A 16,199-nucleotide genomic window follows, 5' to 3' on the forward strand; every position below is an offset into this window, starting at 1 on the left:
CACCTCGTGAGTAATGGGGGTTAAAAAGGGAAAAGCGCTTTCTCTCTCGATGCCAGATGGGCTCGTGTGTGTTGGATCAGAGCTGCGAGTGAGTGAATGAGTGAGTGAACACTCGCAGCCCTTCTTGGCAGTCCCCTCCGTCAGCAGCAGAAATCAAATGGCACGCGGGACTCGAGAGCTGATTGGCCCACCTCATCTGAGCCACCATCAAGAGCTGGCAGGAAAAGCCGCTTTACAATCCAAAAAAGCGAACATGTTTCACTGAGGTTGTCACTGACTGACATTTAGACAAATACAGAAAATTACTATAAAGCAAGCTGTCTTTTTACAAATGGCAGCTAAATGTTTGCCAGAAGGGGAAATATTCACATGTGTGTTTGTGGGGTGCTAAGAGATTGGAGCACTTTCTGGAGTCCTTGATGATGTCTGAAAGGCTTATAATGTCAAAGATATAGATATATTTTCTTTTTCCTGGGGGGATTTCAGGAAAGTAATGGGCAAACTGTGCACTTTACACATATGAATGCTGAAAATGTGTTGCGTTTGTAAACATCTCTGCACGTCTTCTGCAAAATTTAGCTAAAATCAGGCATTGCATCATTTTGGCACATTTTTAACTAACATAAAAGCAAAAGAAAAAAAAAAAAAAAGAATAAAATCTTGTTAAAAATAAATTTAACCTGAATGGAACAGCTTGCTATAAGCAGCACATCAGTGATCTTTTAGTGTTTTACCGTCAGAATTAGTGCACATTTTTAATTTTTTAAAATAAACACAAATTTTTTTTTTAGTGTTTATTTATATATTGTTAATTGATTGAAGTAATTCTATCATTGGACAAAACCAAAGCAATGTCACTGCATTTCATGAAGATGCAGGAGGATACATAGGGGTTTTCTCAACTAGTCTTCATGTGTTTTGTGGGCTTGAAGGAGCTTCTGAACATATTTCTTTTTAATGCGTTGTGGGAGGGCTTGCTTCAGTTGTGAGTGCTGTAGGGTCTTAACTGTGGAGTGTTCGCTGAACAACCAGAGCAATAGCTTGATTTTCACTGCCAGCAAGAAAAGGAATATTGCAAAATTTAAATTTTTGCATTAAATATAAATCTATGAGGAGTCTTTTTCTCACTTTGCGAGATTTTAACCACAGGAGTTTCAGCCTTCGCAGAGCTTCAGCAGAGAAGTTTCATCCAACCCCCCCTCGGTTAGTGTTTGGCAGTCTACACAAGATGTAGCTGTATACATGACTGTTGATCTAAAGAAAGAAATTTGACTTTCATCCCAACTTTTAAGACATTTTTAAAAGTCACTTTTGCAAAAGCTAAATAACAGAACTCTGGCATTGCCTAATGAAGGCATATTTAGCATCCGGCTTGCATTCTGTTTCTTTTATAAGTTCTCTCCAGCCAGGAAAATGTCAGCCCAATGTTGGCTCTTGTCTTATTTCCTGCTCTGTCTTTTTTTTTTCTCACTCAGGCTTTGCAGACCAGAATTGGAAATATCTGGGTGAGAGTGTTGTACCCAGTAGCATGTGACCCGGTGCTGTAAAGCAAAACACAGCTGCCATACGGGGCTCTGGCCAGTCGTGAAGTACATAGATACATCTTAGACCCAGTATGCAGCAGGACAACAACAACTCCTGGGATGCACATCATCATCAATACTACATTATCAACAGCATTGCTTCTGTTGAAATAATATTTTTCTGGAAATACTGGTCCGGCAAGCATGGCAAAATACAAAAACCAGACAAATATTTGGAAATAAATTTGTTGAAGTTTTTTCTGGCTTGCGTGTAAAAGAGTGTTTATGAACATAAATTTGAACTTAATATTTGGACTATTTTTTTCTTTTGGGTTGGTGTATAGCAGGATTTTAGATACATAACTTGTTATAGCCACTTTAATTATTGTCAGTTACATCATGTAGACCACATGTCAGGCAGTACATTTTAGTACAAGTTAATTTTGTAAATTTGTATCAGAGTTACATAAAGTGTCACAGTTAGGAGATTCATGGCTCACCTTACACTGTTGTAACCTGTAGCCTATTCTATCGTCAAGTATATAAAGTGATATTTTTGGTACTTTGATAAATGCTATAAACTAAAAGCACTGTAAAGGTGTCCGGAGTTTAAGAGGTTCAAAACTGTATCCAAAAACATGCAGACTAAATCTTCAAAACAGAGGTTTGGTGCTACATCCGAACTATTTCATGACAGTTTTTTTTTTTGGTTTTTTTTTTTAAATTCCACTTTTTCAGCCTACATTTGTTTACATGTTGGAAAGTTAGGCATTTAAATTTGATTTTTAGTAACCTGTTTTTTTCATGTGCCATTAGATGTACATTATACAAATAATAAATTACTTGGGTTCTGGAAAAAAGTATTTCTGTTTCCTGTCAAGTATTTGTTATAATTGTAAACAACTAAAATTTATAATATTAACTTTTTTTTCTTATTTACATCTAAACATGATTAAATTAAATCTTAGTCCTTAAGGGTCTGTGTGTATGAATACAAATAAAATAACACCACAAGTGCATAACATTAAAAATTTGATGCCAATTCATGTTGATTTTGCTAAAGTATTGAGTCACCAATTTATTTCTAAATTGAGACATTTGAATATTGTATAAAATAACTTACAGCTGATAGTTTTTTTTGGCTAGACTCTGCTCCTAATGTTTAAGTTATAAATGCAGATCACAGACTGGTTCCAGGTCTGTATGGCAGCTTTAAAACTCTGTAGAGAATCATCATGTGCCGCACCATTTTCTTTAAGATGGATGATGCTTCCATTATTGAGTCACAATGTCTCAGCAGTAGTTATGTCTACAGACTTGACACCCTCCTCCTGCTGTAAATTGTGGCTCAGGCCCCGTGAGGGTCTGTAGAAGCAGTAATTATTCATTAATTGTTCACTGCCCGTAGCCTTGCGAACAGACATAGCCCCTTGGACACGCGCTCACAGTGGGGCGAACTTTTCTCGTCCAATTAGGGCAGTGCGCTGTAAATGGTGAGAGCACGGCCCATCAACCGCGACGGTGCCCGTGAGCAGACCTGTGGGAAACGCTGAGGACAGGCAGCATGCGTTTAGGAGTGAGTATGGTGATAAGTGCAGCTGGATGGTTGCATGTGTGTCCTGGTCACTCCGCTCACAGCATCAGAGATGGAAATAAAAAGAGAAAGACTGAAAGAGTTGTGCCAGAGAGAGGCTAAAAAGAGATGCTTTCCACTCTTGGATTTATTTAATCTGTTTGCTTGCGAATGTTTGCCTCTCTGTATGTTCTATTTCTGTAGTGCAGTAGGTGGCAGGAGAAGGCCATCTGGATAATTAGAGGCCCAGTGCTTCCCCTCAATAAATCCCCAGCCTTACTTTGTCCGAATGCTTTTCACCATATCGAAAACTACATTGCACTTAATCAGACATGGCCAAAAACATATCTTCCATCCAGACAATGATATTTAATATTTATTTTGATCAAGTTTTTTCTTTTTTTAAAAATGAGAATTTGCCAGATCACGATAAACCATTTATTTTGAATACTCTTTTATGTAAACGTCTGCGGCACACGGTGCGGTGTCCAGATGAGTCTGATGAGCTTACCAAGTGATTGGTGCACTGGCCTTGCTACAAAACTTGCTTATGGAGAGCTCTGTAATACTTCAAGGCAGGAGCCTGATGGCTCATTTGACATCAGTCAGAGCACATGAAGGCAATCTACCGAGCCAACATCCCTCTTCACCAACACCTTTTCTTTTTTTCTTCACGAACATGTAGCAGCAAGTTGATTTTAGGCTGAGTGATTTGGCTTGAAATCAGTACAAAAATGAGCAGCAATGACCTCCCCCAGCCCCCAACACACACACACACACACACACACACACACACTCCTACAACCAGGACAAAATTACTGGTGGCTCACTGTTGCTGGGGTAACACTATATTTCAGCAGCAGAAGAGCAGAGAAAATACAGAGTGATAACAGCAAGAAAGAAAAATGTTACTAGAAGCAAAGTTTGTGTCAAACTTTTATTACATCTTACGTGCGCTTCCAGAGAACTTTAGTGGCCTCTTTCTCATTCTAACTGCATTAATTATAATAAAACACTGAGAGCAATGTGCACAACAATAGGGCATCAATATCCTCTGACGTTATCAACATCTCAAAACCTTGGAACACCTGGATCCACTTCATCACATTACAGCTGCAAATTTATTGATGCAGTGGAAGTGCAGTGGGTTGTGGGCAGAATGGATCCGCGGATAATGCAGCTTCATTAACAGAAAGCCGAACTGCTTGCCTGAATGCATAATGGCATCTGCATGAGGTATATCATCTGGGATATTAAATATTTACAGTTAGTGTGAGCATGCTGAATGATTACTGCACACACACAGAAATGTTTATTCATGTCCGGTTGCATCCATTATTTAGAATAAAAAATGGTATGGGGTGTGCCGCTCCCCCCTCAAAAGGAATCATTAGATGAGATTAAATACTTGACATCGATTGAAAACCGTCACCACAGTACGAGGCAGTTTTACCATGAAGTTTCTCATATTCAGCTCCTAGAGGACATACTACTGGTTAAGGGAAAATGACATTTTAACAGATCATGCATGTCACCTCCATATTTGCAATACAAAAGGCGTATTGTGTGTATATGTATATACATACATTCATACATGCTCACCATGCATGGAAGGTTCCACCCAAGTCCAGTGTCCAGCGACTATACACTAAGCGCAAAGAAGGGGGCCAGGGACTAGAGAGAATCAAAGCCAATATTCAAGATTAAACATCCAAGTTCCAAGAATACATCAGGAAGAGGGTACCAAGGGATGAAGCACTTAGTGAATATCTAGTGAATGGAGCCTGGAGGAACATGAGATGGAAGAACCATCATGGGAGGAAAAGCCACTGCATGCGATGTACCACCAGCAGATCACCGAAGTGGCTGATATAAACAAGTCCTTTCAATGGCTTGAGGGGGCTGGACTGAAGGACAGCACAGAGGCACTAATTATTGCAGCATAGGAGCAGGCCCTGAGCCCCAGAGTGATCAAGGCCCAGATCTACCATACCAGGCAGGATCCCAGGTGCAGACTAAGCAAAGGAGCCCCTGAAACAATCCAGCACCTCACAGCAGGGTGCAAGATACTGGCAAGCAAAGAATACATGGAGCGCCATACCCAAGTAGCTGGCATAGTGTACAGGAAACATCTGTGCAGAATGTGGACTCCTCCCAAGGTGGTGGAGAATGAGAGGGCTAAGATCCTTTGGGACTTCCAGATCCAGACAGATGAAATGGTTGTGGCCAACCAACTGGACATAGTGATCATGGATAGGCAGCAGAGGAAAGCCGTAGTGATCGATGTATCCATCCCCAATGATGGAAATATCAGGAAAAAGGAACATGAGAAACTGGAGAAGTACCAAGGCCTCAAGGAAGAACTGGAGAAGGCCTGGAGGGTGGAAGCAACAGTAGTACCCATAGTGATTGGAGCACTGGGGGCCTCGTCCACCACACTGGAGAAGTGGCTCCAATAGATACCTGGTGAATCAGACATTTCTGTCCAAAAAACCGCAGTCCTAGGAACAGATAAGATGCCGTGTGACCCTCAAGCTCCCAGGACTCTGGTAGAGAACCCGAGCTTGAGAGATGAACAGCCACCTGCCCTACCCTGGGGAGATGGGAGGGGTGGGTGAGAGAGGAGTTTATTATTAAACCAAATGATTACAAAACCAGAGGACTAGGAGGAGCAGCACCATGAACTAATACAACAATTAAAATTAATCAAATAGAGCCAAAAGAAAACCACGCAATCTTAACTATCCCAAATTCCCAAATGAGTCCAAAATAAGCACAGTACAGAAGCGAGTAGTTGTAAAAACTGCAACCGATCTCAAGCTCCACAAAATGTTTTAACTAAACACAGTAGCAAGGCGAGCAAGCGCATACTGTCTAAAAGACAAAACAGCTGCCGATGCTATTACGTGCCGTAGTTTCTCCGGATCCTGGCAACTCCAGCAGTGATTGGCCCGTGTTGCAGCCAGTCAGGAGAGAGGAAGATGAAGGTGTGGCAGCAGCCAGCCAATCCCATCCAGGCATTGAGCATGATGATTTGCATGCAGGTGTAAGAGGCGGTTAAAAGTGAAACCTATTCAGACATAACAAAAACTCAATGTCGATATTCTCTCATCGCTATAGTCCAACCACTGCCAATGAGAAGCTCCCTTGTATTTCACCCCAATTTACCCATGCAAGCCAAATCCCAAGTTCATTTCACTTGTTCAAATATGACTGAAATCCTGACCACATCTAGAAAAAGTTAAACAATACAACTTCATTACATCAGCATCAAAAGCATTTTCCCCCAAACCACCCTTTCTCCAAGGTCCTAATTTGGCCTTGAGTAAGCAGATTAAATATACAATCAAATATAAAACAAACAAAACTTAATATGAAATACCTCTAAAATATCACTAATGTGGAACTGTTGAGAAATTCACTGACAGGCCAATAAAAAACGTCTTTTTTTTCCCTGTTTCTTCCCTTTTCTGTCTTACCCTGCATGAACAACACAAATGTAGTGTTTTTACTTCTTATGACTTTACTATAAGTTAAGGAAGATGCCAACCATATTTCATAGATATTCACTTATCATTATGACTAACTAGACTGTTTAATATTAAGCTTTTTTTTTTAGAGGAACTATTGGAACACCTGAATTTCACCCCCTGGAGATGAATGAAGTATCTATCTATCTATCTATCTATCTAACTTTCTCAAATAAAATAGTTTTATAATAGCTTGATATGTTACGAGGTTCATAATATTGTAATAACAGCCTACCAACTGAGTTGTTTGAGGATTGCTGGCAATGAGCTGTGTGAGGTAGGATGGCACAAGTGTGAGTGAATAATTCCACTTTTATTGTACCTAGAGACAGTTTATAAATGATAAAGATGTAATTGATGTGTTCTGCATGACAAATGTTCATGCTATCCAAGAGGAATTCTGGCAATGGATTACGGGAAAAGTGCACAGCAAAAGGACTTTATAGTAATTTGACAAGTGGTACAGGACTTACAAAGTAGAATTATCACATTTTGAGCAACAAATTGTATCTATTTAGTTTTTTTTCTCTCTTCATATTACATTGACCAGAGTGTCCATTATTGCTCTATGAAAGGTACTGCAAGACAAGGCTGAGAGAAAAAGAGAAATGCTTTATTTTGAAATCCGAAAGTAATCGGTGGTGGTGGCTGGCTTTAGCATAAAGTTGATAGTAAACATGCACTTGTAATAAAACTGGCTCGCTTGACCGTAGTGACACGAGCTTCCTGCTGAGCTAAAAAAAAAGAAAAAAAAACATTCATTGCCACAACCATATGGACTTACTACAACCTCTTTGAAGTCTCTTGAGTTGGTTGCGTCTGTAACTGTTCCCCCTACAGGCACCACAAAGAGGTAACGCTGTTTCAAAGAGTCTCTCTTGGTCTCTCATCTTCCTCATAAGAACTATCAGCTCTCCAAAAAGTCACCAAGCACAGATTTAAAATACTCAAGAGCATCTAATTGCAAATACTGGAGGGTACACTTTTGGAACACTGGGCTGCAGCACAGGCTTAAAATAGGTAGAGCCATCAAAGTCATACCATGGAGAGAGATCATAGGAATGAGAGGGCGTGTAATAGACAATGGATAAAAGCGGCGGGAACAAAATAATAAACTTCTTCACAAAGAAAGCCAGCCAGACAAAGGCATGGAGATGCAGTTCTACTTTCCTTTTATCTAAGCGAGTCACCTTATCAAGCTGATACCTTATCTCCCATTTTCACCTCCTCAATGCAATAAACACACCAAAAATAACTGGATGGGAAATGTGCAACAGAGAATGACTCTTCAGAACTCCCTCTGTTTTCATTACCAGGTACGGTACGAAGCCGTTGATGGAGCTACGGATTATCCTCCTCGCACTGAATGACCGATGTGAACAGCATGTGAAGCATGAAGGACACCGATCATGTCAGCCAAGGCAAAGGCATATTACAACTGTGAGCAGACCTCAAGGACTCCAGTAGATTAAAACTGATTGAAATCCCATTTGTGGCATTTGACGTCTCCTCTGTCAGCTTTCTTCCCCATCCCCACACCAACTCTCTTTTTAAATGTCCCCACAGTGAAAGGAGTCTGCCCCTGAATAAATAAACAAGATTGCTTTAGTGGAGGCACACGTCTCAGCTTTGCATGGCAACGTTATCAAGCTGTGGCATTTTGTAATATAAACAGCAGCAAAGGTGTGTGTTTGAGTGTTTATGTGTCTGTTTTTGATGAGTAGCTGTGTGACAATGTGAATGGAAATGATGAATTAGATTCTGACTAAGAAAAAAAAAATGTGTGCACATTTTGCACGACATTTCATGACGTGTACGAGACACACATCATCTAGACTACATGAATCATGCATGATCAAGATCAAAATCTAAGCAACTCAGTCACAGTAACACATACCTGAAGTAGAAACACATTAATACTATTGAAACATGCAAATGTCCTGAATTTAAAGTTTTACTTAGATACCGTATGTTTTAAAATCTGCATTTTTTTTTTTTTTTACTCAATGTGCCAGGTTTGTGCCAGTGAAGCATTATTATGTAAGCTGTATTACAATGATGAGTAATACAATGTCCTGCATTCAGATGCTTCCTTGAAAGGGTACATCTGAAATAGAAAGAAAAAAGTAATCTTAAATTTAAAGCATGTATTTGATTACTTGAAGAAACTCAAAAGTCAAAAACTCAGTACAGCAACTGTCACTTTGTTTGGGTCTGTTAATCTTCATTTGCTATTCATATTGCCACAATCCAGCCTCCATTGGTTTATCAAGATCCTGCTGCATCCACTGCGCCTCAGATGAGTCAAGTTAGAAGAGCTTGTTTTGCTATAAACAGATAGTTCTAAATAAATATTGTAAAGTTGTTCTCTCTCTTTTCTTCCACAGTCCAAAAACATGCACATTGGATAAAGTGACGTCTAAATTCTCCCTAGGTTGCAGTATGAGTGTTTTTTTTGTCTCAGTGTTGGCTTGGCAATGAACTGACATTGTGTAGCCTGCCTCTCTATTCATTGTAAGTAGGATCAGTTGTCTCTAAAAGTGCAGAGCAATGGACGAACAGCCAAGCCGTTTATTAAGCCTGGTTGGAAGGTATTTGAACACCGTCTGTCTGTTCCACTTCTTAATCATTCTTACCACCCTTTCCAGAAAAAGGAAATGCTTAATAAGCAGTGGGTTACCTCAGTGACATTGGTGGTTGAACTGTACATTTACACAGCTGGCATCCTCCTGCAAAGGTCTCTAAAACTAACCTGTTAAGCTTAAGTGCTCTTCAAAATCAAGGACCATCTATCCCACACAGTGCTCCATGGAGCCCATGTTGTGACAACAACCTTGTGATATTATCCAGATAATGTGTATTTATTTAAAAAAAAAAAAAAAAAAAAAAACTGCACAGATTAGTCACTAACAACAGAGGGACAGCAAAGTGACTCCTTGGTACAGGTGCAGGTAGAGGCCACAGTCATGTCCAGACTACATGACTCAAACAGAGCGAAGAGAGGGTAAAAAAAAAAAAAAAAAATGCATTTCACCTCTGCCTGTCACATGAATTGTACAGTGCAGCAAAGCATGTCCGTACCCGATCAGCATGTAAAAAACAGTCAAACAGAGCACTGAGGCTCAATAGTGCCTCCAATCTGAGATACAACTGTGAAGGCACAGCTGAATAACAGACAAACAAGACATCCAAAGTTACAGTTCATAGCAAGTCTTTCTTCGTGATGAAGCCATTTATTCCTTCCCACCTGTGCACAAAACCTCTCCTCCCTCCAGGAGAACAGGCCACATTAAGAGAGAGTGACAGGCACTTTGGAAGGCAGTGGGATGGCAGAAAACATGTAATAAAAGGAGGTGGAAGTCTGCTGTCATCTCTAAAATTTTGTCTTAATTCTATCTGCTGTTTCTGCCCAAAAAGAAGAGTGGTACATTACAGCCATGCTTTCAAGGATACCATGGCAGCAATCAACTGATGAGCCACTGTCACTCAACTGCAAATAGCTTTGCCTTTACCAGCCATGTAACTCTGTATGGAGCAAATATTGTACAGCCTGTTTCCTTCAGAACAAAGATAAGACAGGTGTCTAACAGAAACTTGCTGTATCCAAGAGACCTTACAGATGCAACGATACACGTAGTCCACAGTATGGTCTATATCTCCGTTTTTGGCTCCTCCTGATAAAACAAATTTGTTTAGCACAGTACAGCTGCAAGACCCTCATTATGCTGTCGCGATGCTCCAAAGTTAAGGTTGAATTCATATTTGAATAAAATCTTATCTTTCTATAAAAAAAAAAAGAAAGGCCCATAAGGGATGCTTTTGTACTTCCAGTGCTCAGGACGCATTTTATCTGGATGCTGCCACTTGCTTGGACATGATTGCTGACAGTGAAATGTCTATTAACTGTTTTCACTTCCTCATCTTTGTGCTCAACAGCAAAACCAAAATGGTCCCTTAGAAAAGATTTGAATGATGCCAGTGCATCTTCAAACTAATTTCTCTCAACTTTGCTAGAGCTAGCCATTTTCACATGACTCTGTATGTGCGTGTGTGTGCGTGTGCGTGTGCGTGTGCGAGAGAGAGAGAGAGAGAGAGAGAGAGAGAGAGAGAGAGAGAGAGAGAGAGAGAGAGAGAGAGAGAGAGAGAGAGAGACAGCCACAAGTAAGTCCCAGTGAGAGGAGTGAGTGAGTTTAGCAACACTGACTTGCTTTTGCCTGGACCAAAAAGCACACACACTTAGAGTGGCTTGTAAAGCAGTAAGTAAAGCGCCAGAGGAAAATCTATTGCAAGACGGAAAACCCGTCAGACAGAAAAGTAGATTATCCTGTGCAAAGCGGACTGAAGTGTTCTGTAATTTACCGAGTCCCGTTTCATCCCTAAGAAATATCTCATATATCAGCTCAATACAACACTTTGGCCTACATTCGCCTCAGAAATAAATGCTTATATTTAAATAAAGTTAATCTAGTTCATTTTATTTCTGCCCTGTGAGGGTTCGGGTTAGTCAGGAGACAAAACACTGATCCAGCAAATTATACCGAGATGAAATCCTTTTCTGTAAAATGAAAGTTTAGCCTTGGACTTACATGGAGGATAAAAATAACATATCTGGGTTTGAGCCTGGTCATACCACAACTGTTCATTTGCTTCTGAACTGCAGGTAATTTTCTGTTGAAATGTCCACTTCTGGTTCAGTCACAGCTTTCAGTCACATGGACTCCTCTAAAATGTGAATCTCCCACTCTGTGAGCTGCTCTCCTGCAGGTTTTAGATGTTTCCCTGCTGTAACACACCTGTCTCAAATCAATGGAGGATTACCACACTTGTGCTGAGCTTTTCATTTGAGTGAGGTGTGGTGGGAAAATAGCTAAAACCTGCAAGACAGCAGCTCACAAGGAGGTGAAGATCCTTGATCTAAAAGCTCACTCTTAATATTGCAGGATTCATAGATAAACATGGCCTGCAAAACAACCCAAACCATAATACATTTACCACCATGCTTCACGCTTAAATATATTTCCATCTAAAAAAAAAACATGTATCAGCGCCAAACATGTCTTATTATATTTGCCAAACAATTCTGATTTTTATTTGTCTGTTCAGAGTTTAGACTAATATTTGAAAATATCAGGATGTGTGAGAGCAAACTGAATTTAACAATTTGTGAGTGTGAATACTTGCTTATGGGTCAAATTTAATCTGTTTTTGTCTTTAAATATGTGCAAATATAAGTTACCAGCAGATCCTGCAGTGAAATCATGGCTTTACTGAGTCTTTGCTTTTGCAGTTCAGCCAATTCTGCACATACTAGCAGAAGTTATTTAGTAGATAAAAAAAAAATCCTTTATATTCATAGAGATACAAACATGAAGGTAGAAGCTGTCCTAGCCATCTCTTTCCTTGCTACCATTCAGGTTTTATTAACGCCACCTTGAATTTCTCAGTACTGACATTCCTTTATATTGTCCAGCATTCTCACACTGTCACTAGTGACATAAGGGAGACATGACTAATATCTTTGGTGGATGTCTAGTTTTTTTTGCTTATCAGGCAACATAATCAGTGGATGCGGTAACACACACACCAATCATTTGTTCATAGATTGCACAGCTGAAGAGTCACCAGCAAAATATTCAGAAAAAACGCTGAAACAACACTTCAATTATTTGAATTAATATATCTTTCTTATAAAAAAGATTTAATGCATGAGTTCTTAAGTGTTCTTTGTCTAAATATTACACAAACGGATAATTAACCCTTTTTTTTTTTCCAGAGCTAGACAATGTGAGTCTGAAAATATTGGTATTTCACCACTAATTTCTATTAAGTTTTACTCATAAAATGTCAGGCAACCATGACTAATGGCCATTATGTCAACTCCAAAGGTTTGGACAAAGAGAATGGGACAAACAAGGAAATACCAACATACGTGGTTTGCAAATAAATTATGTAATTAAATTACGTCTTTCAACTGATAATAGTAATTATGATTGTAATAATTAAAGGTAAAACATTATTCAAACTTTGAAAAAACAGACACCATTACACAAATGGTGTCACTATCCCTCTATGAAAAAGCCCATCTGTCAGTATGGGATTTAGAAGTCTGCCCTGCAGCGGCTTTTCCTTTTTCTCTTTTTTTATTATGACTAAACTGTAATTAGATTTGATGCAGGTTTTCGAACATAAAGGCAACCCTGTGATCCAGTTTGCTCCACACTGTAGGTTTATCCACCTTAGGCTCCAACTAAAAAACAGCTAATCCCTACAGTAGCTGTACAAATTTTACAAGTAATTTTCTTAACATGCTCCAAGGCCAAAGCAGTTAGAAGCCAAAGTCAAGCAGGCCTAAGGAACAGCATGTTCATGTTTGAGTAGTTTTCACTGAAGTGTAACTATTCACTGGAGTGAAAGCTACTCAAACACTAAGTGGCCCCTTATACAAAGCAAGCAGAGCCAGGTTCTCCCCTCCTCTTACCGTCCACACAGGCGGGTCTGGCTCTTGTAGTTCCAGCGATCTGGCCCTTCTTACAGGCACAGCGGGCTGTCTGCCTGGCGATGGTCCGCCGTGGTTGGCTGCTGTCCCTGTCCAACGTCACAATCTCACATGTCCCCGCTGCCAGCTGGCCTGGAAATGACATTGCACCACAGGATGCGAGGTCAGAAAGATGCAATCATAAACAGGGCACAATAAACTAGTCTGTACACTCTGAAATCCATTACGTGTCCAATTGTATATCTTTTTCTTTTTCCAAGATCCTTTCTAGCTTTAGTTGGCATAATTAACTACTGGATATGTTCATTTCATCAATGGCAGGATTTAACAGAAGTTTAAATGGTTACATTAATCCAAAGTAGACAAAACCATAAGAGTTGCACTTTATAAACCAGGTTTAAGACATCACATTGTCAAAAGCACTTAAAAAAAATGGTCATAAATGACTTTCAGTTCGTTGGATAAGCAGTAAAAATAGAGTTTTTCATATTTGTTTTTAATTGAAACAGTCCTAAAATAACTTTGCTGGAGCTGCTTGGGGGGGAAAAAAAGAGAGAGAGGGAACATTGTGGTGTGTGAAAAGAAACTTTTAAAGAACTGGGATTCAGATTTCGGTCACCAAAAAAAACTACCCAGAAGCTATTTCCCAAGACCACATCCAATCAGCACATCTCTTTCTAAGTAATATACCCATTACCCATGAATGAAACACATGAATACTGATGAAGTTTGTAATTGCTTCCAAGCACCACCATCTTGCACACACACATCCTTTCATATATTCAATCAGGTGACCTTTGGCCTTGTAGCCGGGTCCTTGCTGCTCACAAATTAACCTTTGTCTGTGTGTAGAGGCCCTCGGGTGCCATCCTGGAGAGGCTTATCAGGATCTAATTGTGATTGGCAAGAGGATGGAAGTTGTGATTAAATCTGGACTTGAGTCCCGAACACTTGGGTGGCTCGCTTAATGAACTGAGCTGTGAGGGGTCACACCCAGGGTAATGGGGATCTATCAGGATTCATCCACACAGCGGTACCTGTGGTGACCATGGTCACCGGCAGAGAAAATGGCTGTGTGAATACAAAATTTAGCTTCTTGCATATTTTCCTGCTTATTTCAATAAAATGTCTGCAAATCAACAAGTTTTTTTTTTTTTTTTTTTTTTTTTATGAGAAGCTGTGCATTTATTTTTCACCAGGAGATATAAAATATTAATACTTTGAAAAAGATTTACCATCCCGCCTTATTTTTTTTATTGGGCTTTTGCACTTCTTCAGGTGTTACCGGATAACTTGTCATGTAAGCTCCTGCATGTGTGTCCGAATCTCTGTGCACATGACCAACTCGTTCTGGAAATCTTCCATTGCGACGAGCTCGACAGACTGTTTGGATGTCTTATGTAATCTCACACATAGCTGTGGCTCCGACGCACCATGTGTGAAGTCAACAAGCTCAAAGACTGTGGCTGATTAGATGTTGCGATTCTCGGTTCTTCCTCTATCTCAAGTCGACAGAGCTCATTAATTGACTGCATATCAAACACTTGCCTTGTTTTAGCAGCCACAGCTTTAGTTAGCAGGAAAATGAATTAATTTCTTTTTCATGTTCATGTCTTATATGACTGCAATGACTGATTTTTGTGGGATTACATAATATACACACATATACATATATATATATATATATATATATATATATATATACACACACACACACACATATATATATATATATATGCACACACACACAAACATATATATATATATATATATATATATATATATATATATATATATATATTATATATATATATAATATTCAAAATCATGACTGTTTGCATGTTTTATTTGTCACTAAATGTCCCTTAACAGGATATTTATCATGTTTTTAATACTTCTCTAAGTAGTTTTGTCCCAGCAGTTATAAAGGAAGACACTTATATATACATACACAGACACACAGAGTATGTGTGTATTATGTGTGTGCACATAATACACACACTCTTTTTTTATGTCATGTCTGACAGCCTTCATCTAGACATAAACGTTTTATAAACAGGAGTAAAGTGCCTGCCCTCTAGCACCATTTCCAAATTCTTTAGTTTATCCAGATCAGCTGTTGAACGGTTGCTGCTTGGAGAATTTTTAGGACATGTCTGCAAGAAGAAATCCAGCAAAGACTGTCACGATGTACTGGCTGTTAGTCTGTTCATATCGACTGTAGATAAAAATGACCTTAATCTTGTTCGGGGAACCATCCCTGCATGAGCTTTTCAGCTTTTAAGATTTGTTCTGTCCATTTCTGCTTCACATGTCACACGTCCATGTGTTAATTCATTAATACGATCAAACTCAAAACGGTCCATGAATGACAGCATTTAGCTTAAAACCCCAAAAGGTTTGTATTCATTATGTTTTACAAAAAAGTCATAAAAGGCAAAGCTAAGATGAACTGATTCTCAGGGAAAAAAAATCAGCCGAAATTTCAATGTCTAACTTGAGACTCCTCACTAAACCAGGGACATCCACCAAAATTAGGCCTCATTTCCTGGTAATCTGGACTGCATGCTATTCCATCAACCATTTAATGAGATACTTTATTCTGCACCATAACAAGTCGACTTATCAGCCAGTCAGTATGAGTACATTATCATCTAATATAGCTTACAAATATTAATACTTAATGTTTATTAGTGTCATTATCCAAAGGAATTAGTTTAGTCTTCATTTTAAATTCAACTTTCACTTAAGGGTACTGATTGTGCCCTTCTGATACTTAATAATTGGCTCATGAATCTCCGATATCTCAGGAATGAGTCCATAAGGAAGTGAGAGAGTAAATTAAAATTTTAAGCAACTTGATTACTGCAAGCAATAAAAAAAGAAATTTAGGCTTAGTTGTCCTCAGTTCCCCCAAAATTTTAGGATTTGACTTGCCTCTTTCCTGAATCAAATCACTCAATGCATCCCGCTACTCTGCCTCTGGAGCACAGAGGCTATGATAACATGCCAACATCCACTAAAAAACACTGTGAGCTAAAGAAGGGGGGGGGGGGGGGGGGGGGGGGGCAAAAAAT

At 39.3% G+C, this 16,199-nt stretch overlaps 1 protein-coding gene across 1 annotated transcript in view; it reads right to left on the reverse strand.

The window, feature by feature from the left end:
- Positions 1 to 16,199, reverse strand: part of tafa5a (TAFA chemokine like family member 5a) — a 108,451-nt gene that overhangs the window by 52,615 nt on the left and 39,637 nt on the right. The window contains exon 2 of the mRNA XM_079263029.1: positions 13,105 to 13,254. Coding sequence (XP_079119155.1) covers positions 13,105 to 13,254 — 150 coding nt within the window. The remainder of the gene's footprint in view (positions 1 to 13,104; positions 13,255 to 16,199) is intronic.

The sequence above is a fragment of the Telmatherina bonti genome (assembly GCF_933228915.1).
Source record: "Telmatherina bonti genome assembly, chromosome: 23".
Taxonomy (NCBI): Eukaryota; Metazoa; Chordata; class Actinopteri; order Atheriniformes; family Telmatherinidae; genus Telmatherina; species Telmatherina bonti.